This window comes from Bombus impatiens, unplaced genomic scaffold (assembly GCF_000188095.3).
Source record: "Bombus impatiens unplaced genomic scaffold, BIMP_2.2 scf_0463, whole genome shotgun sequence".
Taxonomy (NCBI): domain Eukaryota; kingdom Metazoa; phylum Arthropoda; class Insecta; order Hymenoptera; family Apidae; genus Bombus; species Bombus impatiens.
The window spans coordinates 1485297-1512196 of NT_176882.1; the positions used below are offsets into that span (position 1 = coordinate 1485297).

At 39.8% G+C, this 26900-nt stretch overlaps 1 protein-coding gene across 15 annotated transcripts; it reads right to left on the reverse strand.

The window, feature by feature from the left end:
* Positions 1-425: 425 nt before the first annotated feature.
* Positions 426-26656, reverse strand: LOC100740296 (homeodomain-interacting protein kinase 2). 15 transcript variants are annotated; one of them, XM_033321503.1, is made up of 19 exons: positions 26006-26140; positions 14868-14962; positions 13919-14266; positions 11771-12100; positions 11586-11678; positions 11294-11512; positions 10830-11202; positions 10537-10751; positions 10100-10423; positions 9731-9910; positions 9473-9619; positions 9228-9392; positions 8720-9144; positions 8239-8328; positions 7581-7853; positions 7338-7503; positions 6856-7079; positions 6080-6400; positions 426-5466 (listed from the first exon to the last, which is right to left on the reverse strand). In XM_033321503.1, the coding sequence occupies exons 2-19, from the start codon at positions 14919-14921 to the stop codon at positions 5268-5270; spliced, it is 4146 nt and encodes a 1381-aa protein (XP_033177394.1). In that variant the 5' UTR covers positions 14922-14962; positions 26006-26140; the 3' UTR covers positions 426-5267. The 15 variants fall into 15 exon arrangements, with proteins under 15 accessions (XP_033177394.1, XP_033177396.1, XP_033177395.1 ...); XM_033321505.1 differs by having other exon boundaries at positions 8720-9138; positions 10534-10751; XM_033321504.1 differs by having other exon boundaries at positions 7338-7500; positions 10534-10751.
* Positions 26657-26900: the final 244 nt, after the last annotated feature.

Here is a 26900-nt window from a genome sequence, read left to right on the forward strand (position 1 = left end):
GAGTATCTGTTTATTAACAGTGCTAGACTCGCTCGTCGAACGTTATTCGTTCCACGACTCCGGGCGCTTGTACGGAAAAATTCTATCAGCCTTGGAAAATGCTTTCGCTTTCGTCAAATCATCCTATTTTCTAATTTTATGGTCAAACATGCTCGAACGAAATTCGCGTCCCACTTACAAGCACTCGGAATCGAACGTTAGAAATTCCACACTAAATAAATTTTCTATTGGACACAATCTCATTAACATTTTAGGCACTACACCTAGACACTAAGAAATCTCTCCGCTCCCCTCTGCCCTGATGCGATAAGAAATGTATGTACAAATTTAAAAATGATTAAAATAATTATATCTCTATAGCTTCGAGTGTATATGTATAAGTGTGCGCTCGAACGCGCACGTTATATATGATCCGTGTGTTATGTAGGTGTATTTTGTACATGTGTTCCTTTTTCTTTTTGTTATGTTTATGTATCATCGTGTCACCCGAAAGGAAGAGGTAACTGTTACGCTCGCGCTCAACAATGTTGTGAAACATCACGATCGACGTTAAAAAGACCGTGTTCTATTAACACAATTCTCCACTTTAAAATGGCAAAGAAGTATGGAAGTAAAAATCTATCACAAACATGATTTGATGTGTCGTTATCACTCGAAGCGAAATCCGTGAAAAACAAGGAAAGCCCATGAAGAAGAATGACGTGAAAGAATTGGAACAAGTTAGACGATGAGCAGCTAAGGTAACGTGTCATATCACCCTATCGGAAGTAACAACCATATGACAATAATCTTCCTGGATTGTTAACGACAAAAAACACTATAGTATCTTCTCTATGCGTTACACATATATCGCGTCATGCACGTGTTGGCCTTCTGAAAAGCCTGACCAAAATAACATCGCGTACACAAACCCTATATTAATAAAATATCACAACTAGAACCATCGTCACTGTTACGGTACGTTTCCAAAAGAAGAAAACAATCGTTCTTCTTATTGCCCTCTCGTACAGTTTCCATGGTAGCCTAAGATTAATTAGATACTCGTTCAATGACGTGCTTATTTATCTACTCGTACACTGCTTAAAAACGTGCTACTTAAAGTAACAATGACTGCGCTAACGTGACTCTGAGCTCGTACTGACTGACGATCTACACCTAAAAAGTGGGAAACTAACGTAGGACCATTGTGTAGTTTGCGTATACGTTCTAAACCCAAAGCTGTTAATTAGTAATAAACATCGACAACGATAATTCTATCTGTTAGACAATAACCGACATCCGACTCCACAAAGCTGACCACCTAAAATCTACTACCCAAATACTTTTGCATATTCGACGCTAATAACAACGTGAACATAATAAAATAACATACTTATACGTAGGATATTATCAGTGATTAATTCGAACGATCGAATCCACGATCGACAATTACAGTCTTATGCTAAACATTACAAATATTACATCGTCAGTCAAAACTTGCTCTTTGGATGCAAAAAAAAAAAAAAAAAAGAAAAAACAAGAAACAGAAACTTGACTGAAGTTCCCTTTGCTTATCTAGTGACACAGGTATCTAAATACGTTCGAATGTACAGAGGCTAAAAAAATGAAGCATGATGATGGTATGACTATGATGCGTAGAACTGTCGCATGTACATCTCCTACGTGTGTGTTTGTGCATGTATCGATTCCTGCGACAAAAAAAAAAGGCATGTTCCTATACATACACACGCGCAACAACAGTTTTCCCATTTTTCTTTTCTACGTAAAATGCGAAAGATCTAAGGATATGACTTTTGTTTTTTCACGACTTAAGAGAAGAAACGGTATGTTTTCTCCTACGCGATATAATTTCTACGGTTTATATGGAAGCATACATATATACATGTAGGCGCGCAAACGTGTTTGTATAATTATAATTGTATATTCGTACCGTGTGTGGTCGATAAAATACGTAACACTTACAAGCTGATTGTAACTTTTCTTTGTTTTCTGTTTTACTGCAACTTTCGCTATACACGGTTTTTCTTTATGAGTTTACTCGTTTGCAGTAAATATAAATGTAAATATGATTAATTGTTAAACAGGCACATCGACTTGGTTACACAATTCTTTTTCTCTTTAATTTTTACATCATATAATACGCGTAAAGAAATATATCGACGAAGCCAATTCGCGCAATTGATAAACGTGATGCTTGGAAAATTTGGAAAATTAATAAAAAGAAAAAAAAAAAGACAAACAAATGTTTCAGTAGACTGTTTAGTATTTCGCGAATAAAACAGGAAATTAGCCAGGTTTTTATCATAGGTGCCCTTTGATATAAATAGTATTAATTAATTTCTAAAAATATTAACAATTTTACGACTATTTATCCGATCGAAATTAATGGATTAGCAGCTTCACGTTATATTCATCTTTTAAGACATTGAAAAATGTTGTTTTAGGATATCGGTAACATATTTAAAGTGTCATTTTATTATTCTCTCTAACACTGTTCTCTCGCTCTCTTCCTCTCCTTATCAATCACACTAATCACGCTAATCACATTCGTTTACTCATTTCGACTTGCTCACTCACATTCTCGCTCTAAGTGTAAAATACTTCTAATTAAACTCTGGACATGGTTTCACTCTAATCAACATACCACAGCTAATATCCCGTACGTTATCATACAGCTATGTATATAAAATAATTAGCAAAACAATGCCTAAGCGTCATTCCATTAAAAACCACGATATACACGTCAGCACGCAGAAAAACGTTTTTGAAACTGTTTCACAAGTCGTAAAATGTGTGCAAATCCATTCTTACACCTGTTCGAACGTTAAAATGTAGGAGGAGAACCACTCATGATAATTATACGTAGAAATCGACATATGGGCATGCACATATACATCGAATGCAGTTTACTCAAGGAATTGCAATAATATACATTATACATGTATATATGTTATATAGTTTTTCTCATTTTGTGAGATATTAGAAATTGCTTTCTTTATACTGACGTGGAAAAATGTGAGAAGGAAGAACATGATTCGATGAGGGAGAAAAAACGAATGGGGATTGTTAAAAACTTGCACCATTGACGCTCTCATCGGAATAGAAAGAATCAAATGTACGTTGAAGAAAACATGTGTGCAATCCGACGTTATAACAGATATTTGCAACGAAGGCTTCTTTTTCGACAAAAGCGATTGAACTAAGAATCTCGCGAAAATTGAATATATGTATATTTCGTTTTGTTCCTTTTTCTTCAAACGCGAATTTGCGTCATTACTGTACACAGATCTTTTTGTTGTTGCTCATGTTAATCGTTGTGTACCGCAGATTTGTGCAATATATACTCAATACATACACTTTAAAACTACAATCCTCGGTGAAATGCAAAACATTGAAACGCAACAGATGGATGAAAAAGTTAATGTTAATATGCTGTACGACGATCGTTCAACGCTGAAAAATGTTGCAGAGGGAAAAAATCTCATTTCAAACGAATCTAACGCAAATCTATCGCGAACGTGGTATCTACAAAAAAAAAATGACTACAAACTGCTACTGCAATTATCTTAAAGTCGGTGATGCCTATTTGCAATTAATAATAATAGTAGTAATGGTAATAGTAATAGTAATAATTATGATGAGAAGAATAGGATTGATTACGTAATAAAAATAAATAATGAGGCTGCTGCGAGAAAACACAGCTTTTGTCAAATACAAATTTAACCATGCAATCAAATATACCCATAATGTATTCGAATCAAAACAGAAGAATTCCATTCTAAACTCAGACACGCTTTACGTTCGTATAGTAACGTCATTGGAAAGAAGTGTTTGGTATTACACCAGCATACCTATGAGACAGCTTGAAATAAATCTAGCGATAAAATCCGGAACACATTTTACAACAAATCAATGTGTCATGTTATGATTGTGTGTATGCGTGTAATTGATCAACTCGCTTTCAATTATTAGATACAAGAACGGGAATCTTCATCAACGTCGATGACCCGTTTAAAAGAGAACGCTTAGAATACATTAAAGCGTTGTCACGCTCGATAACAAAAATCTCAAGTCTGACGAAAATTCCATCGGCTAATAACCGTGGGTTATACCGCGCTAAGATTAACTTTGTTAACGAGTACTAAAAACGTAATGTATATGATATATATCATACCATAAGGAAATGCAAATTTATTCCCGTTAACGTTGAACTTCAATAAAAGATAACTTCTGAACTGTTACACCGTAGAACAGTTTTGACAAATCACCGACACCCAACATGTTTCTCTTTATCTGCTTAAACTGCGCTTAATTTCAAATAATGCAGATTCAAACTTTACGATAAAATCGTCTGGTCTCCTCTAATTTTTTCGTTCGTATGACCTCGTAAAAATTCTTTTTGACGCGCCAACACTATTTCTTCAGAATCATACAAAACATGTCAATTATATTATATACTGCCACGTATATAACATAAGCGCCATCTAAGTCGGACAAAATTGTACATCGATCGTCAAATAATATTTGGAAAAATAATACAAATACAAATCATGAAAGCAATGGTTCACTGAGGAAACGATTGCGCAACGAGAAGCATCAAAAAGCTTCTTTTCTCTATCGTTCTGCTCTTTTTTCTTCTCCATTCGTTACTTTCACTTGCTTTTTCGTTTCGAATACGATGTTCATATCGTCGAACGAAAGGAAAAAGATAACATGTTTCACGATGAGAATGTGATAAATACGCTAATGAAATCATTAGGACACGACGCAAACGCGATCAGTCTATCGACGTTCGAAGCCATATTATTTACTTCCTTGTCAATCAAAATCATGCGTAGAGCTTTGATAATCTTTTTCGTAATAGCACAGACTGGCAGTTCGAAGGGGGCGATCGCTTTTTAAGGACGGATTGTCAAAAAGTTGAGTTGAAGAACGACTTCGGTCTTGTCTTGAGACTCCGTCGACTCTTTCCAGTCGTGATTTCTTTATTCCTTTCGTAACAATACAAGCCTAGTTTTTTACTCTGTGTTTTCAATAGCTGATAATAGTATCGCGAAGAGACCCCTTCGTTCGCTAGTAAAAAAAACACTTTCGCGAGGAATGAATTCGATAAAGATGATGGGTTCTCTTTTTCCTTTCGTACGGTTATCTTTGATGCGATCGGTTATTTCTCGACCTTGTAAAATTTCGTTAAAAAAAAGAAGCGGCGAAAACTAGTACTCGCACGCCGTTTGATTTTTTCTTCTGAAACCAGACAGAGGAATAATTTACTCGGTGAACCACAAACCAGAAGGTTGATATTGATGTTTGGCCGGTGAAAGTGGGGCCAATCCATAAACGGCTGTTGGCTGCATATGTGCAGGCAGTGGATGCGCTGCATGACTTGCCAGCAACGGTCTGGCCGAGCTGTGATGAGCTGGTGGTGGCAACGCTCGACTAGAATCATACAACGTTAATGGAGACGAGCTGTAAAAAACGGGATAATGAACGTTAGAAAGTCTCCGTAATGCTCTAAAAAGGGAAATGAAACATTTGTTTTATAAAGATCATTTCTTCGTTCCACACGCATACGGTTTTATAAGTAAATAACATTATATATACGTATATATCATACATTTAAGATAATCGAGTAATCGACAAATTTCTTTTTTTTTCTCTTTCTTTTTTTTTCTTTACATATAATACATCGTTCGTTAATGCTTACGAAACGTTTCTTTATCTTTGTGCAATTGTCTAAGCAGGCAATCAATGGTCTACTTTGTACAAAATAAGTGTACGAAAAATATGTATTGTATATCTATTACATTTTGATAAGGAAAAAGAACAATACTAATAAAAAATAAAAAATAAAACATGGAAACAACGTTCAGATCATTTTTAGAGAAGAATATCGATTATCCGACCGAATTATATAAATACATCACACGATCTTTCACAACGTTACATGCCATTGAGAACGAGATAAAACGGTTGCACGGGAACGCACTATATTCCAACAATAACTACTACAGTACGATCACAAATATAACAACATACGATGAACTATCACTAGAACGAAAATATAATAAATGGTACACACATGCATGCATCAACTAGGTGTCTAGGTACCCACCCGGGTGTGAATCCCTGATAGGTGGGCACTTGTTGCTGCTGGATAGCAGTGGGAGCCTGAGAAGGCGCGGCCGTTACGTATACCGGGGGTGGCACGGCATGGGCTCTTGAACGCACATGGGCGTACTCCTGGTACAGGGGCTGTCCCAGATGCTGGGCACTTCCTATTACAGGCCCCCCTGCAGGACTTCTGCCCCCGCCACCGCCCCCAGGACTGAGGTGGGCCGGATGCCCATGGTGACTGTGGGTATGTCCCGGATGGGCTGCCGAACCCACCACCTGGCTCTGCCTACAAAACCCAAAACAAAGTCCATCCCTTCGTTATGCAATTCCCATGCGCTCTTTACTTACTGTAAGAAGTCTCTCTAAGAGGACAGAGACCAAACCGACAGAGAATCAGGAGATCGATTCATTCCGAGATCCTTTCAGATTCACTTTTACTCTCGGTCTTTTACTTTCCGGAAATAACATAGAAATTCATGCTGTTTACTTGCCCGATCATGATATTCAGCCCGTCTGTTGTCTCGACAACGTATACACGAGCTGCCTGTCATCGGTTTGGTCATTTCTCATTCAAAGAGAAAACCTACATGCGTTCAATAACTACGTGCATATAAATCTCGCTTAACTATGCTATTCTATGTATTTATCTGCCAGATTTTTCTAAATCTATCTGTGTATGATATATTGCATGCTTCGAGTGTCGTGTAAATCAAACGTTGTAACATGCGATGCGATGCTTACCTATACTGATGCACAGTATTCGCTACCGCCCATTTCTGGTGGTCTCTGGAATGAGCAGCCGGTGGTTGAACGTACTCGTGTTTGTATTCAGCTCTCTTTCCAGGCCATGATACCCGCTTGTCCGTGCCGGTCGTATACACAATGTGTTGCTCTTGAAGGTGCGGATGCGCGCTACTCGTGGTCACATACTGCAAGAAGTAGTCATGCATGTCATAGGCATCATCCTAGAAAAACATTTCCAAAAGAAAGATTACTAAGATAGAGGAGGGGGGGTATCCCAATGAATACAGATCAGGATCGTCGAGCTTGTTCCTCGATACTCCCAGAAACTTTCGGTTGGAAATTTAAATTAATTATAAAAGAAAAAGGACAACGAAGAAGAAAAAAAGGAATAAAAATTATATAAAATAGAATAACATAGAAAACGGAGAGGAAAGATCGAGAAACGAAAGAAAGGATTGTAATTTGAATTAAAATTTAACCTGATAGGTCGGTGGCTCTTTACAGGCTGGCGCGTGACACGGATGTGGTGCAAGGTACTCAACGCCGGGCTCCGGTTTTGTCGCAACATTCACCATATTGCATTCGGACTGTACTTTGGCCAATAAACGTTTCTTTTGCGATTGAGACGAATATCCAGAACTGCTACTGCAATCAACAACACATTATCTTCGTACACAACTGTCTCGAATCATATTATAAACTTTGATCGTTGATGTAATTACCTGCTGACGTGATGTTGCTGTTGGGGTTCGTGTTTAATTAACTGCGTAGTTTGTTGATGCTGAGGATGTTGCGGTAAATGTTGGTATAGATGATTATGCGCTCGACCTGGACTAGCTTCGCCATCGCTGTCACCGACAGTTACACAACTGATAATATTTTTTCGTTGCGATCTCTGAGATGTACTATGCGTTGTTACGTGGCCGTTAGTATGCGACTGACTACTTGAATGGGTTTGCTGTATTGGTTGCACCGCGCGTGGTGTTGACTGCGTACTAGAAATAAAAAACATACGCGGTAAGTTACACATGAAACAGTTAGGGAGAACAGATATCCCCATATAATACAAAATACGTTAACACTCAGCATGAACAAATGGCATTAAACGCTAGAGCTGTAAATCAGAGTATTGTTAGTCCGTCGAGACAATTGACACTTCAAGCGCTACAATCGTGTTTCTAAATTGTCTTTATTATATACAATTTTTAGTCCTACAATTTATGTATTTGTACAGGTGCAGTAACACGACGTTAATTGTTTTACAAAATTAATTTCTCAATGTGTTATGAAGCTTCGTGTTATACCATGTTCTTAGCGATTATTAACCATTAATCGATGCTATGGTGTGTGATTGTGTGATACTATGTTACATTCATATACCTTCGAATGACTTCCTCGCGGACTGGATGTCCATCGCCAGACAGGCGAGTTGCCAAATTTTGACAGGCTCCACATTGCTGATCTCCACAGCTGTCAATGATATTCATGCATGATTCCACTACTTTCTATTCTAATAAATTACTAATAAATATGTTTCACAGTGGAAACATCGTGATTGGAACTTATAATTGGAACGTATCGACAAAATTCAATAAACACAATACAAAACAACATTACAAAATCATAGACACTTGTAAACGAGACACTGGATAATCATATTTTTAAATTCAAAGAGCTACAGAAAAAAACTTTTAACGAAGCAAGATAATAACAAAGTAATAAAAATAATAAAAATTCAAGATGGCTGTAATATTTTCGATACGGTACCCACAAAACAGCAGTTCTCTTCTAATCTTATAATTGCGGACAATAATTGCTAACTACTTTCTAATATTCTACGAAAATAATTAAATTAACTTACCACTTGCCCGGTGTTTCATCGTCGCTATCACTTATCGTGATAACAGAAACTGCTGGTGATGGTGTATCGTGAATTGTAATAGTTTGCTGCCGACCAGATGTAACTTGATGGTGTTCTACATTATGACTACTGCTGTGTTTGCTGCTGTGATGGTGTTGCTGCATGGGTTGCTGTTGCCAATGACCGCTGGAAGGTGAATGCCGTCTCATGTTGCTCGGTGGAGTACTTTCTTTTACCCTCTTTTTCACTGGACTTAACTGCTGCGTTTCCTTTTTATGCTCGTGCCTATGTTGAGACTGCTGAGGTACAGTTACATGATGTTGATGATGTTTCGTAACACTACGCTTGCCCCAACCTTGAGGAGGATGCTCAACAAGGGCACTGGTATTGTATACTTCCGTGACAGGAAATACTGGCCTCTGATCCTTCCCCAAAACACGGGAGATTGGTTACAAACCTATCCGACCGACTTATAAAAGTAACTGTTAAGTAAGGCAATAAGGTTTACCTGTAGAATAGCAGAGCTATCGACAATAAGAGGTCTTCCCCAATCTCCGGCATCACTCAGTAATGGCTGCTGTATGGCTGCATGTTGCGGTGGTAACTGCTGCCAAGATGGTACGATAGCGGCCATTTGACGACTTCCACCAGGCCAAGAGGTTTGTACAGCGTTCTGTGATCCAAGGATAAAATATAATTGGCCATTTATAATTCATAAACGTTTTGACATTTGTTCGTTTCAAGAATACTTACGGTTAGTAACATTTGTCGTCCAGTTTCCACCATAGATACGGGAACCGCTGCATACTGTTGTTGGGCAGCTGCAGCTGCAGCAGCAACAGCCTGCTGCGATATAATCGATGGTTGGATTTGTAACGGACCTTGTTGCGCTTGTGGAGGCTGTAAAACGTGTAAAGCACAATTAAACGATCATGAATTTTTTTTGAAACATTTGATTATATACAATATGATTATATGTAACTAAGTTAAAATAGAAAGTGTCTTATTTACTTGAGCAACAACTACGTGTTTTGCAGGACTTGGCATCGTCTGATAACTGGGTGGATGACAAAGTAGACCAGGCACCAATTGATGTGGAAAGTCGTGCACTCCACTTCGTCCGCTATTTGATCCACTTGACGAGCTACTGTACTGAGTCGCACGGCGACTACTGTTACTGTATATTTGATACTAAAAGAAAGAATACACCGTGATAGAAAATAAACTCCATATACAAAATATATAATATGAAGGAACATAAACAACAAACAATAAAACTAAAATGCGAAAGCGAAAGATCAAAACTGAATTTTCAAATTCACGAAACACGATATTAAACATTGCGTCGATTAAGGGTACCGAGAAAAATTATGAACAAACCAGATTATCATATCCTGTTTGCGCAGTCCGATGTTCCCTAACCAATCGCTGTACTTGATTGGTCAACTGGTTGTTGAAGGTGAAAGTTACGGCACTACCATTTGTCGTCGGCACGAAATTAGCTACCAATGATGTTGGTGGTGGTGGTTGAGGTGCTGGAGGAGCTTGATGATGCGCTGGACTTGCAGTGAAGTCGCCAGCTCGTCGGCAAACCTCCATCATTTGGACGGAAGCCTTAACATTGTTACAATGAGCATAATCGACTAAATGGGCCAGCGTAACAAAGGCATGGTTCAGAGCCTCCCCAGGTGTTATGCGGCGCTCCTACAAATAATAAGGATACACGATAGATAAGGAATGACTCTCGCCTATTCTAGAAATTAGCCATTGTCTTCCGATCGCTGCATGGAATCAAAGCATGAACTAGATATTACTACCTGGTCCATTGTGAGCATCCTCTTCAAGAGGTCAATGAACTCTCTTCTATCTGCTTTTTCTGCCAAAAGTTGACCACCCTCCAAATCAGTCGGGACATTAACTTGACCAATATCATCTAGACAGTTAAAAATATACTTCCTCGCTTCCTTTGATTTAATACCAGTTTCAGCCTCATGCTCTTCCGGTGTTTTTAATCGCCAAAATGGATATGTACCTGCAATTCAATTAACGTTATCTGTACCTGTTCGTCAAGAATATCAATTTCGTGATGGTTATGAAGTACGATACTTACTATCCATGTCTCTGTAAAAGAATTTTGTTGTTTTGCTGGCATTGTTTAACATGTGTTCCGTTGGTAGGCCTTGCGTCTGACTTATGTATCGAATCTGATCGTATTCTGAACTACCAGGGTATAGAGGCCATCCTAAAAACAATTCGGCAACCACACAGCCGAGCGACCACATATCTATTGCTTCACAATATGGAAGTCCAAGTATAATTTCAGGTGCACGGTAGTATCGCGATTGTAAATACGTGTTGCAGACAGCTTTAGATACATGGGAAGCTGACCCAAAATCAATAACTTTTACACGATAAGGCTGACGAACTGGATCCACCAACATAATGTTTTCAGGCTTAAGGTCTGCGTGAATTAACCCCAATTGCTAAAAAGATATATTCATAAGGTTATTCGGTAATCCATAAAAAAATTAACACGAAATTGTTCAAGCATGTAAGTACATAAACGCAGTTTACCTTAAGTTTCAAAAGAGCGGTGAGTACTTGTTGAAGAATCGGTCTGATATATTTGAGGGGTAGGGGTGAAAATTTATTCTGTTTCAGGAAATCATACAGATTCTGTTCTAACATCTCAAAGACCAAGCAGGTATGGGATTTGTGCTGAAAGCACTCATAAGCGCGCACAAAGTTGAACTCATCCGCATTTTCCTGACTGAGTCGAGACAGGATGGAGACCTATTCAGGATAAAAATTTCATTTAGTCATGACTTAAGAATAAAACTGATCAATCATTCATATCCTAACTCACCTCAATCTGCCCTTGGCGCGCATAAGATGGATGGTTCTTCAGAATTTTGATGGCAACTATTTCATTGGTTCCCTTTTTCCAGCATTTTACGACCTAGGGACAAAACAAACACGAAATGTCGTTTAGTTTCTATGAACAGATAGAAATAGCACAGTTTATACAGAAGAGTAAAAAGAAACTTTTACCTGTCCAAAAGTACCTCTGCCCAAAAACTCGAGGACTTCATATTGATTAGTCATAGAATAGAGAACCTCGTGCTGTACCAACTGGTAATCTCCATCCCCTTGGGGGTTGCTGCCACCGCCTCCATTGGCAGCGTTGGTTACTTGCTTGCTATGTGCCGTCATTCCTGTCTGCTTGTGTTGTTGTTGTTGTTGCTGCTGCTGTTGTTGTTGCAGCTGCTGTTGCTGTTGATTATGATGTTGCGACACTACAGTACTACCCACTGCGTTCGTCGCGTTGGCGGAGTGGACTGCCAGGCCGTCACCATTACCCTCCCTCGACCAGGTTTTTCTCTGTAGGAGGAATATACCTTATACAAAAATTTTTGGGTATTAAGAGATCGTAGATAGTTTTTGATAGCTTTAATTGGGTAGGGACGATAACGACGAACACACGCAAGACGAAACTTTGATGAATCCAAGCCGAGGCAACACAAATCCAAGACACAATCCGTAAGAATTGATGTAACATGAATAACATGACTCTCGTCTGTTAAATAAATACACACATACACACAGACATTCGCACGTTGTTAAAAATTAGTTTCAAACACGTACGGGATGTGTAGTCAGTAGAATATGAAGAAAAATTTAGTTATTAATGTTCTACGTAATGGTTTTTTGCATACACATCGATTTACGTCGTTTCGATGATGATCTTCGACATTGAGATTTAGCAAGCATTAAGAAACTTCGAACACTATAGCGGAAATACATCACGATGGCCGGTCATGAAATATGAAATGAAAGCCTTGACGGCAATCGATATCTAACTACGCCACATGGAAAAATTTCTGAGAAACGCTCATACATCTGTACTTGCTTACAATATTTTCGCGATCGAAGGATCAACGAAAATCAATTATACCCCTAATTATCCGTCAGAATAACATCGTATCGATTTACGAAGCATTTAATACGATAGATACGCAAAGACAAAAATTGTTTACGGCTCTGTATGTCCGTGCGGAACGAAGCTACCTTTGTGAAAGTTGGCTCATGACAGGTATTAGACGATATTAATCCGTAGCTGTCGAACGCCGACGATTATCATTCTGTGGATACTACGTTCTCTCTCTCTCTCTCTCTCTCTCTTTCTTTCTTTCTCTCTCTTTCAGTAAAACTCTTGGTTCCTTTTTTATTCTTTTGCCAAACGACTTGAGGAATCACTGTCGTCGAAAACCACTACTTACTTCTGCGAAACAGCCAACGTGGCCAGATGACAAAGTCGATTTTCGAACGGTCATGGAGAAAAAATGGCGAGCACGATGACCGTTCGCTCGCGAAAGGAAAGAACGCGCCACTATTTTTAGCGATCGTAACGAGTTGTATCATGAACGATTGCGGAAACCAGCATGGTGAAAAATAAGCAGAGAAAAATACCGCTGGTAGACGCAAGTTTTCTTATCAGACAAAACCAACTGGATGACGAAATAAAGTATATACACGGATAAAGAACGGATCAACTCTGTCGCTAGCTGGTAGTAGAAATCGCTGCTTCGAACCAAGCTGAACGACACAGGACGCGATGTGAAGAGAACGAGAAACACCTGGAAGGATACGTCCCTAGGAATTCAGGATGTCGCATGCCCCTTGAACGATGTAACAAACGCTTGAAATAAAACCGAGGCTATTTTATTTCACGATAACATTCATAAATAACACGCATAAGGACTCTGTTTCCTATCGGGACACGTCCCATCGCACGATTGCGCGTTACAAAACCGTGGAAGAAAGTCTTCTTCGGGCTTGTTTTTAGGTGAGGAGAATGGCTTCACCGTTAATACTTATTTATAGCGATTTCAAGCGGTAAGCGGCGTCTCATCGAGCGTATCAATAGCAAGGAAGAATAAAATATAGGAAAAGAAGCGACGGATTCGATAGATATAGAGTTTAAACAGCAAGAATTCGCTTAAAGATACATTATTCTCGATTGTAAATTTGTGATCTAAGCGTTTACGAACGTACGACCAGCGTTCGTCTTCTACGATAATGGAAACGAGACCAAGAGAAAGAAGGATCGAGACGAGGATAAGTCGACTTTCCTCGACGCGATCACGCAGGTCAGAAGAGAATTATCGGTAAGAGAAAATCGGAGGAAGTGGCACCAACCTTCTGGCCACAGCGTTGGTACGTGTCTAAGAGCTTGATCGTCGAGGCTCGTACCAGGGTCTGTTGGTTCGGGCTACTCTTCTGCAGCGCATTATTGTTGTGCAGCGAGCTAAATGCGGTATTAGCACCGTTCACGGAGTACCGTTGTTGCAGACCGGTATTGTCTAATTGGTAGTCGCCGGTCGATTGAACCAATGCGTGTTGGATCACCGGCTGACTCACGTTGTACTCCAACTTGCGTTTCTTGCTGTGGTGGTGAACGGTGTTGTTACTGCTGCTGCTGCTGCTGCTGCTGCTGCCGTTGACGCTACTCGTCTGCTGTGTTTGGATGAACATGTCACACATTCCCTGTAACGATAAAGGGAAACACGATCGTTACTATTTCACACGATCGTTCTTCGCGAGGTAAAGACGTTATCGGGCGTTCGAATGTTGGAACGTTTCTCGAATCGGAAAAAGGATGACAGAGAGCGGTTCTGATCGCCAGTTTGATCGAGCGAGATGCGCGAAACTCGTTCCTACGATCTACAATTGTGTCTCTCTAATCGTACAATAAGTCAGCTAACAAGCGATATACCGCTGTTTCCGGTTCGACAGCAAATGATAAATAACGGAAAAGCGTCAGCAAAACTAAAAATAAAACGAAAATGAACAAAGTTTAGTGAACAAAACTACGGCAAATGGAGGATAGAGAATAGAAGAGGATACAGAACGGCAAGAGTTTCCGTATATTCGTGGATGGATTTTATTCCGAGGCATGTTGTTGCGAGCAGTGGGAGATCAAGCCAGAGAAAAGAGGGGACCCATCGTGCGTCGTTCTGATTTAGGCGAACCGAGAGAGGAGCCCACAGCTCGCCATTGCGACGAGGCGACGCGCGATATATAAAAACGTACGCAACTAACAGCCGACCACGACGACTATGAATATTTTAGAATCTCCTTCACGTACATGTGCCTTTGTATGGTTCCACGCTGATTCGGGCCAGCGGCTCTCAAAAGGCATCTACCGAATATCAGGTTTCTGCGCGTTGACACTCCGAGTAGCTGCAACAGGGCAAACATATTGGGTTGGTCTCTCTCGAGCTAACGCTTCTACATACTCCGTTATTAATCGTGAAATTTCCCTACGCGAAAATCGCATCTGTTTCACCAGATCCAGCTATAGAAATCAAGTTTCCCATAATTTCCAGAAAATCCCGGGTATACTTCCAGGAAATACAGAATATAATGCGATCGATTTCTGGAGCGCTCGTTTCTAGCGCCGGTAAACTAGCACTTATGAAATTAAGCTTTAGATAAGATAACGCTTGTGCCTTTCTTTCCTCTTATCGATCGCGAAAGAAAGCTTCGCGAGTGCACGCGCGAGAATCGACGTTACACGTCGCAAAGTAAAACTCGACAGTAGCATAATACGTAGGTGTATCCCGGTGTGGAAAAGGAAAACGAAACATGACAAAGAAATACCGTGGCTCGGTCGACCGCGTCCCGGATCGATCGGCACGTGACGAATGTTTTGGAAACTTTCGTTAGCTCCGATTCGGTTCTCGCCCCCGCGGCACCTCCACACGCGTTAACACATGTCCACGATCTTTTCTTTCTCTTTCCCTCTTCCGGCTATCCCTCTTCATCCGCGTGCACGACGTGCTCTAATTATAGTGCTACTTGTCAGAAATAGTGTTGCTCCGTATTATGAACGATCTACGGTACCACCAAGTACAGTTACGTTTATGTTAACTGTCTCGTTACTCGGTGAGAGAGAGAGTTCTGTTTAATTGGTGCACCAAAGACAACGCGATATCGCGAATCGTATTGTATATTGTACACTGTAGTCCAGAAGTACTTGGGCACCTGGGATTTTCTACTCCAGCCGATTAATATTAGCGAAATTTTACAAATCGTAAGTTACAATAAATTCGCTTATGCAACAATAACAAATTACTAAAAGGAATTAAATTTTGCAACTGAATTATACAAATGATTAGTTATCCGATTGAGATACGTAAAGTAGAGTTGCAAAAGAGAAGTCTACAACTTGTAACTTGTCAAATTACTAATATTATTAGCTGGTAAATTATTTTGCAGGGAGACCCTGGTGTAATTCGATCAAAAAGTTGTGATTTTCGTTGTATTGTCAAAGTTGTGGGTGAGTTTTCTCTACTAAAGTTTATCTACTATTAACTCTTCATAATTGTGTCTAATAACCAGGATCAAATGTTCTGCTAAAATTAAACTGAAATAAACAATGTACCGACGTGACTTAAAAAATCCATTACCCTCTCTAATAAATATCTGACACTTCGTAGAATCTACATAAACATTTAGAATATGGCCAAACACATGTTCCAGCTGTTCTAAGATCTTAACATTGAATAGAGACGTTTAAAGTCTTCATTCAGATATCTCCGCAGAATCGCTTCTATCGTTTATGTCATTTTTACGACTAATGAATTTATGAGAGTATCACTTGGTTTCTGAGAATTGAACGTTAATAGTGTGTCTGGATAATGAAATCGAGAAACTGATAAAGAATAGGATTGATAATTTTGGATATTGAAAGGCTAGCGCGTCAACAGATTACGCGTGGTATCAATAGATCACGAATCTATTCTTCGTTGAAATCTTCTCAATATATCGCGTCTCTCGCGGCGCTTGGCTAAAAATTAATTAGAAGCTATGTACAAAATTACTCGAAAGCTACTACGAATTCGCGACTCGTTGGTCGTGAGCTAAGTTTGAACGCGAATCGCCTCGTCACCGTCGCGTCGTCTTTGTGCCAAACTATTCTCTCCCTGCACGCTCTTCTCGACGATCGTCAAGTTTATAAGATGAAATCAGTGGAGAAGAGTAAGTAGCAGGGCTAGAAAGTTTCGTCTCACGGTACCTCGTCACGCCAGGTAAGACAAGGAAGAAAAGAACGATCGTAAATGTGGGTCGTAGTATAATTCCAGCGGATGGCCGGTTGGCGAGAAGGTGAAAAAAGCCGGTTGTTGGCTCGACGACGAATTTCGGTAGCACGCCTTGGATTAGACGAAAAACAGGGCTGGTGAAAACGAAGAAAAATGTGAATAGACATCCTCCTTGACTAGTGGTGTTTGAAGAACGAAGCGCTATCCGAAGTACGTCGTAATAAGAGTAGCAACTTTACGTAATAGCTGAACGTAGCAGATAGCGGATCGAAGGAGTTTCAGCTTACTATTCGTGATCAGTCGACTTTTATATATTATCATGTCGATTGGTTATTGCAAAGTTCAGCAACGGATTCAACTTTTCAGACAATTACGTAGCCATCAATTAAAAAGAACGAAGAAAGAATAAATAAAAAGCAATAGTGTTGGCTCGTGACATCGTGATAAACATGATACATCGAACACAACGGACGATCTTTGCATTGCAAAGTCGCGTTGTCGAGCGTCGTCGTTGATCTCTCCCGACTTATCTACGAACGACTCGCGTATAATCGTTTCGAAGCGACGGCACACAATAACGGAAAAAAGCGAGTAGGCGCCGACCAGCAAACAACGCGATTAGCGTACCTAATCTATCGCGATTTTTCGTGACCGACGAGTGGTTGAGATTTGTGAAACAATTCACTCTCATGGCACAGCCGTGACTCTCCAAACGTGGACAGCTATTGTTTCTATCGCGATATAGACTGGCGACTGGCGATGAGTCACTTTCTCTCTCTCTCTCTCTCTCTCTCACTCCCTCTCTTGTCTATCCGTGCAAGTTGCGCGAACTAACGAAACGAAAGTCCGACTTTGCCGAGTTTGCGCTTGCTTGCGATGGTACTCGCGCGTTCCAAGCCGCAGTCCGCGACGCTACCCTTGCAAAAGGCTACGAATAATCGCGCGCAACGTCTAGACTACGGTATACAGTCATCGTGGTGACTCAAGCTGATCGCTAGATAAACGGGAAACCCGAAAAGACCCGAAACTGACCTAGCTTTCGTAGAAACTTTTGCCGCGGCATGGAGTCAACACCGATCGAGCAATGAACCGTCCAGATGAATCACGAAGATATTGTAACTTTCCGAACGGAAAAGATAAAAGTCAACTCATTTTCAGCGCGGGTGCAAGGAGAATGCAAGGAGAATGCGAGACACGTTTGACGCGAGCAAGTTAGAAACGCGTCGAGGCATCGATTCCATCGGCTATCAATTGACCAATTCTTTGTATCTGACGCGTGAATAACGACCGTTCCAGAGGATATTTTCGAAGCTGCGACGAATGCAAGGAAACGATCGAAAACGCCATACACCAGATGTACGTACGTCGTTTCACTACTTTCTCGCTTTAGATAACGGATTGTTGTCGTCGATGAATCGCGGTATTCGTCGCTTAGACGATTGATAACGCAAGGAAAATGACTCGAAACAACTTGGATAACACAAGTTTCTACTTTTCGCTGCAGAGTCGTACTTCGAGATACAGACACGCGACAATAAATCGAATCTTACTGGGCCGTATACCAAATTGTATCGAGTTGAAACACTGTCCGATTAAGAAGTACGCGCTCGCAAACTCGCGTTGCTTCTCCTCGAAAGAGACAGCGAACAGTTCGAGCCCGTCCGTTGTCGTAAATTAACCGTCTAGTATCGCGATCATAAACGTCTGCTGTTACGTCTTGTATTTATAACCTGCAATCGCGCGCACAAAAGTTCGCCGACAAATTGGATGATCATGCGTTAGACTCTTCGTTTCTACTCTAGCAAGTTTTCACGCCACTGCTAACAATCGTTGGAATAGGATAGTGGTAAGGTTATGTTTGCAAGTAATCCACGAGTATGTACATGGCGTTTGCAGATCGAGTACGAGTCGTTTCGAAAGGATTGCTGCAATTATTACCAAATTGTTATTAAAGCAAGCTTTAATTTTCACTGAAACGAATGTTTCGAAGAGAACATATTTGAAGAGGTTGTTGCAGTAAGTGCTTTCCCCAGTGTTGCGAACAAACCAACGAAAACCAACTCAACATCAAATCACTTTTCCAAACGTGTTACAAATTCATAGACGATTAATGTTTGCAATAATAAAGTAAGGCATTTTTGGATATGGAACTTACATCTTTCTTTCCCTCGCAGTCAGTTCAATTTAAATATGGGAGCTGCTTCCTTACTGCTGCAAACTCTTCATTTTCTTTTTTACGTTTTCGATCTGTTTCCTCGAGAAGAATCATCACAATTTATTCCTCTACGCAATTTCGTCCTCGACAACGTTTCGTAACTCGTTATCCTTCGCTCGAAAGCAATTTCCAACGAAAGTCTTGAATCTGTCTCCTCATTTTCTTGTATCTTAGATGAGAGATATTCGCGTTTTCCAAACACTCTGATTCGGATATAAATCAATAATGGTAAGTGGGTATTATCATAACGAAGCATGCAATTATATAATTGAAGAGCACACAGGAAAAATGTGAGATGCTCTATCGTCGTTGAATTTTTATTTCAATGTCACTTGGTGGCTAATATACACAACTGAACATCACAGGAAGAAAACATGATAACTACATATCTGTTGATTATCTAATATTAACGTCAGTTTTGATCAAGCAGAAACATTTTAATACGACGATTGAAAGACAAGCTATTAAGACAAGGAATATTTTAGTACCTTCGATATTTTGAAGAGAGTGAAGAAAATAAAAGAACGATTTTGAAAAACGACATTTTTTGAAAATCAATTGAGCTTTAAAATTGGTATTATAGTCCTCAATTGAAAAGAAAACGATTTGTCCGAACACATAACATTGTCTCATAAAAATTAGTAGTAAAACTATAAAATTTTGTATAGGCAATATGGAATGATCGTGTTTGAAATGTTGAGTAGAATACAAAAATACATATTTAACATCGCAAGCAAATAAAGGGATAACCTTGGTAAGGAATTAAGTAATAAAATAAAATTAGCTATTTGGAATTTAAAAATTCTTACGTGAATCAACAACGCACGTCGGGAAAACGACAAATCGCTGCTCAATATTATGTAAGAAGCCATTTGAGCCGATTAAGCGGGCACCGTTTTTCACCATATCGTAGAAACTTCGTCAGTCGATTGTTAAGATTACTACACAATAAATACATTATACGCCCCTTCTTCCCTTGTAAAATTCCACGCTTTCCACGCCGACCAGCCGTACGCAAGATAACGGTTCCTTCGACAATGGAATTTTCCGATTAAACTGTTCTATGTCACGTTTACACCCTTTTAGACATATCTCTCGTCCGAAACGTGTATCCTTCCGCGACACGTGTCCTATGATATTTACGTGTGTAAATCGAGACGCTATTTGTCTGCAACATTCCTTGCTATGCGTCACATCGAAGACCAACTCGTTCATATTCGAATATTCTGCTAGCGATGTGAGTGGCAAAATTTTACGACCAACATCGGCTCTTAAACGCAATTTAGAAGTATTTACGAATTTCTATCGAACTATCCAACAACCTTCTAAGGGAGCATTTGTTTCATCAACAAACTATAACCAAGTATTCCGAATACAATGGGGAAATTCAAAACGATGATTCATTAGAAATTCCAGTTTGGTTTTGTGCCGAAGAAAGTTCGGAAGGGGAAGATAATAAACGTTAAGGGATTTATCTTAAGGGGAAATCTCTTAGAAATATTATCTTAATTCTATGTCCAAGATAATCGGACAACAAAATTTCTTAGGAATTTTACTCGGATTTCATTTGCAGACCGATGCGAAAGAAATAGATAAGTCTATTCTTGTTTTTCTGATTTTTACGTCGCTCTCGAATAAAAAAAAGTATGTATTTCAAGTATGAAAGAATTGACGAAGGGAATAGTCTGATAAATTTGAAGATACTTTGAAAATAAGCCATAGATCCGCAATGTTTTGTAAGACACGAAGAGAATATTACTATTAGTCTGTGTAAATAATGATACTAATGTTTTCTAAATGTCCAACAAGATGATACAAAATATTTAATCCTCAAATCAGATGAAGAGATAGTTCCGATACAGAATTAATTTATAACGAATTTTGAATCTTAACATTCCTTTACTATAACTTCCTTAAAAATGTTGATCCTATTTCATATCGAAGAAACGAACGATTTTTCGGCACGAAACGCGTGAGAATAAAAGTCGAAGAACAGTATCGTCGATTGGAGGAGCATCTTTATCCCATTCGTTCCAAGGAACACTGTAACAAGATTCCACAGTGTTTCTATCGATCAAACAGTGTAACAGACGTTTGATGAGTCTTGTGTGTCGCGTTCTATTTGTGTTTGCAAAAACCTACGCTAAACTAAATCGAATTGGAAGCGTGTCAGAGATGGTTTCGAGTGGAATCGTGGTTTACGACCGACGAAATAACCAGATCTACCAAGTAAGCGACGAGTCTCGCGTTCGAGCGGTACGAGCAAAAGGATACCCGAGCTTTCACCAGAAGATTGGAGTATTCAGACCAAGCTTAGTCCTTAAACGGAAGGCCATGAAGCATGGAAAATTCCGTTGGACGATATAAGCGAATAGAGAGGGTTTTATTTCATCAAAAAAAAAAAAAAAATACGAAATTTCTTTGTAGAATACAAATATGATACGAAAGAAAGATCCATTTTCTTAAAAAAAAAAAAGGCATTGAAACGTCTCTTACGATTAAGAATATAATTGTAAAATTAAAAGTTTGGATATCATTTAGAGTAGGAATTTCGACGAAGATTATCTTGCGATTATTTTGCAAAAGTTCACTGTCAAATGAATTTTTCGCTTTAAGTATATTCTAACATAGCGATATCTAAAAGAATCTTTTAAGAGATATTTTATATAAGGATATGGCGAGTGAAAGAAAGCAATGCAACAAATAAATATCGTTACACAATTATACAAGATGATTTACGAAACTGGAGCAAGTCTTATCTCTTTCTCGGATAAAGTTAAAAGAAAATGTTACAGAAAAAAGATGAATAGTTGCAAGGAAAACTACGAATATTTCCCGATGATTTTTCTTCGCAAGTGCAATGATGTATATGCATTTCGCAGTTATATTATTTCTTGAAACGAGAACATTTCTTATCGTAAACCAAATCATTTACTCATTCTACATAGAAAGGTATTAAGACAACAACAACAATAACAAATAACAATAACAATAACAAGGTCGAAAATTGAGAATTTTAAAAGATATTTTAACTTCAATTTTGTAGAATTTATTATTTGAAAGACAGGGAGAAATTTAACGTAGCACTCTCGTGTTTAAATGAAGGATAATTAAACAAATTTTTTATAAGTATTATATTGGTCACTGTATTTAAAAATAAAAATAAAAATCGTTGGAATTTCGTAAACTCCGTCTTGCCAATCACGATTTCAAATTCTTTAAAGTATCGTTTTTGAAGTATAAAGTGGGAAATCTATCCGAAAACTCTCACACACCACTGTATAAGAAATGAGTATTCGAAGATTTTAAGGGTGAGCTCGGCCACCTATCTTGCTTTTATCGCGCGATATCGAACGTATTCCTCATTTAAGGTTACCTAAAGATCAACAAATGTCCCAGAGCGCTATAGCAAGTTCGTTTAATGTATCGATCGATATTCGGTTTACTCCACAAACTTGCTCGTGATCGCCTTGAAATCACGAAACAACCATTTTCGATCAAACTTCCTCATCGCCGTACAATTTCGTGTAATTATACAATATTTCATTATAATGTCTTTAGAAACAATAACTATCGTTGAGCATAGTTGATGTATGTGCCTTACCGTTCCTAATATACAAGGTGATTGCGAAATCGTGATTTAAATGTATTGAGGAAAAATGGAATGAGTCAAACATGGACAAAGGTCATTTTTGTTATGAACCCTGGATATTTTGGTAGATGTGAGTTTAACTAATTCTCGACCGAATATGGAAAAACAATCACAACAAAATTATTTTATATATGAAAATAAGCTAAAATAATTTTTTCTTCAAAAAAACTGATCACGTTTAGTCGAGAATTAATCTGATAAACGCAGTCTGGACAAAATTTCGAATCTCTCGTAAAAAAACTCCGAATGCAAAATCCTTGCTCCAGGTTCTCAACTTGTTTTCGCGTCTACAGCAGTGTCCAGTTTATTGTTCACTCCTGTCTAGCTGGGTGAATCAGGCAGATTCACATATCTAACCTGACAAGTTTTCAAACTTGATTTCCTTAAACGCAAATTCTTTATCCTTCATTTTAGTTTCGTTTTCAGTCACAGAATCTCCCTGACCCCATTTTTATCATGAATTACAATGAAATACACCTTGTATGTATATCAAGCAAATTATCAAACTGCATTTTCTCGAAAACAAAGCATCGTATGAAAAATTCGACATTTCCAAGTTATTTTTACATGAGGAATCACGTCCTTCCCGCTTGTATCACGATATATTACCATAAAACGTTGTTTCGTGCTTTGTCATTCGCCTATCGCGGTGTTAAAAACGAAACGTGGTTTGTAAGAGGAACAGGAAAAAGTAAATGGAACGACGTACGTTGATATATACACGCACGCACGATAAAGAGAAGTAGTAATCGTAAAGTGTGGTAATGTCCTTCTGGGAGGTGCTCGTACGTGTCGAGAGGTGGACCTCGAAATGCCGAAAGGCCTTTCGGAAGGCCACGTTTGAGGAAATCTCGTAGAAACGAGATAAAAAATGCTGGGCGAGCACACTATGCCGCCGGTTGCCACTTCCGATTACTTCGTTTGCCTCACGGACTGCCAGACGGCGGTCGATAATTAGAAAACGATAATCAAACGCGACAATATAGAGCACCAATCGATCTGCGGATGAACGCGCAGAACTCCGAGGAACAGGGATACGGATGAAACTAATTGGATTTTCAGTCGGAGTTCCACGGGAAAACGATTCGATGATTATTTTTCTTTCTATCTTGAAATTGCTTTCGCTTGCTATTTCGTTTTCGAAATGGAAAGAGAAATGTAGTTAGTGGCTCGTCTTATTTCGAAAGATTAACGTCTTTCTTTATAATATCGAGCTACATTTTCGACTATCTCAGAAACTAAACCGATCGTATTCTCCACTTTCTGTTAATTCCTCAATTTCATTACTCGAGCGAACAATTAATGTTCAGTTCTCAAGAAACAAATCATTTAGTTCCATAAAGTCATCTATCAGGAGAAGGTAACATGAATAATAGCAAATTTGAAGAACAGCATTCGTAACATCATCATTTTCCCGTACTTGATTTATGTAGTTGACCAATGTGGCTTCTAAATCACTCATTACTGAAGTGAAACAAGAGGAGTCTCATAATCGTATCAAAATTCAATTTTAACCCTGAATTTGTTTTAAAATTATAAAATTATAGATTACCGAATACAAATTCTACCCTTCTCAGTTACAGTATCCTATCTACCATATCGAAACCGAATAAATTCGAATTTTTATCATATTCATTGTGCTATCTTTATTTTGCCTCGTTCAGTTTAAAGTGCTTGGTCATTATTTCGGAACAGCCTATATAACCTCACTTAAAAAATAAAAAACACCGATATAGTTTAAATATTTCAGCATATCTTGAAAAATGGAAAGACGCTACATAAGACGTTTTGACTAACATGGACAAAATCGTGTGTAGATACCTTCTTAAAGTATTAATTAATCCTAACGTATATAGTACAAAAAAAAAAACGGAAAACTCATGAGGCAAGAGTTGATATTGATCGACATCGCGAGCAGTTTTCGATCCGTCGCTAAAATATAATTTCAGCCGGGGGAAGAACCATTCGACGGCAACGTAGCACGATTCACAAAACGAAACGTGGTATCGATACGAGAGTCTCCCAGCTAAGCGGAAATAAAAAATATCGCTACTGCCTGTGACAGTAGGTTTTAACGTAAAAAAGAAAAAAAAAAAGAGAAAGGAACGAGGACGGTCGCGCGTTGGTAAATGATCCAGATACTGTATAAACTTTGGCACGAAGCAACCGACGGTGTGTTATGTGGATGGGGAATTTCCAGGCGAGCTTACGCGCGTGTTGAACGAAGCAACGAAAAGTGCTAGGATTTCGTTCGTAATGAAACATCGTATATGTATATATATACATATATACGTACGCTATCGACGTACAACTCGGTGACACGTAGAAATCGCGATCCAGTAAACGCTTCTGCGACGCGACTTCCAGCCTACGTGCACGCAGTTGCTTGGTCGACAGATGTTCTTCGCTCGCGTGTTACAATTCACAAACTTTTCCACTCGGTCGGCACGACTCCGTTTGCGCTGGCATTTCGTCCAATTTCAGGAATACTACGCGTTTCGTGAAATTGCATCCCACTGCGCAACATATTATCGAGATCCACGCTCGAGACGATCGTTACGATTAAAAAAGTTAGGCAAAACGTTACCACGGCAAAAAGTTATTTATTAAGCTCGAAACGCGCACGCACACACCTACCGACGATTGCTTTCGTTGATAAAAGCATAAATCGACGGAAATGAAAAACACGGATCCGAACATATATCTTCTACCTAACGACGACGCATGCAAACCGACATTCTGAGGTTATGTTCGCCTTTCCAAGCTTTCGGCAACAGATGTTTCCGATTCAGCTTCCCGTTTCGCGATCTCCTAGGTGGCTGTCGTGTCGACGTCGCACAAAACCTAGTGCGGAGAAAAAATTTAAACTGTCACGCCGCTAACCTGATCAATTTACACCATATGATCGCGCGATCAGCCTACTGGTTTTCGCAGAAAAGTTTCGTGAAACGAACGCACGGCAATTGACCGAAGTTCACGAGGGGGAAAACTTTAATTTGTTTACGTTTTCAGTTTATCGAACGTACGTATGTTCGTGAGAATATACGCGTTCGCAATATGATAAGCTATACGTGAATCGCTCGACCGAGAATGGAACGGGTAAGACACGCGAGTCACGGTATCTTCCGGTAACCTGTCAACCGCAAATATCGTCGGTAGAAATATAGAAAAGCATCATTTCATTGATTCGTACGCAAGGGATGGAAACACACGAGATTAACGGCGTGTCGGAAAGAAAGAGCGAAGGAAAGAACATGTTACGGATCGTCGGCAAAATTGAAGTAGGAGAGAAAAGAAGAAAAAGAGAAACATACCTCTCGGTTCTTGGCCAGTGTCTCTCTGTTCAGGGACGGGCCCGACGATCACGTAGCAGCATGTTCTGTTTATTCCCGGGTTATCTTTTCCCCGTCTGGTTTGTCGGGCTCTCGTTAGCGACACACAGCCATCTTGCGTAGTGCCTGGCCTGGCTCGGTCGCTTTCGGTACGATGGCCTCCGTGAGCGCGACAGAGAGGATAGTCGCGGTGAATAGGGGGATTCGAGAGAAGGAGGGAATGAAACGTAACAGAAGAGAGAGCGAGAACCACGGCCCCGCCGAAGTGCGTGTCTCACCAATATACACGCGTATATACACCGAAGTAGCACCAGCAATACCACACCGCCGCCACCACCACCACCGCCACGACCACCACACCACTACTACCAATACCGCCACTGCCACCGACGTGGAGGCACTGCACCTCTCTCACAGTTTTCGCCACTTTTTCGCACGGCCCTCGCCCACCTCCGTCACATACATATTCCGTGGAGCAGCCAGCGTTTGCGCGCACCTTCGTTTTCAACACGACGGATTTTAGCCCGGACAGAACAGGGTAAACGCGACGAACCCGTTATTTACCCGTTTACCGATGTCTTCTGTCAATTGGACCTACCATACTCTCTTCTCTGTTTTGTTCTGTTGTTAGCGTTGCACCACTGCTACGGCCGTCGTAGACGCTACTGCTGCTGCTCCCGTTGCCGCTAGTCCACTACTGACTGCCCGTACCCGTACCCGTACTCGTAGTACCTGTCGTTCCAACGCGCACGACTGCGATCGGGGGATCGCTCGGGCTCGGCTGCCGCACGACTGAAACACTTCGGCCATCTTCGGTACGCCTCGGCGATTTGCGCTCACTTTCTGCGCAGGGGCGGCGATATCGTGGGCGCATCAA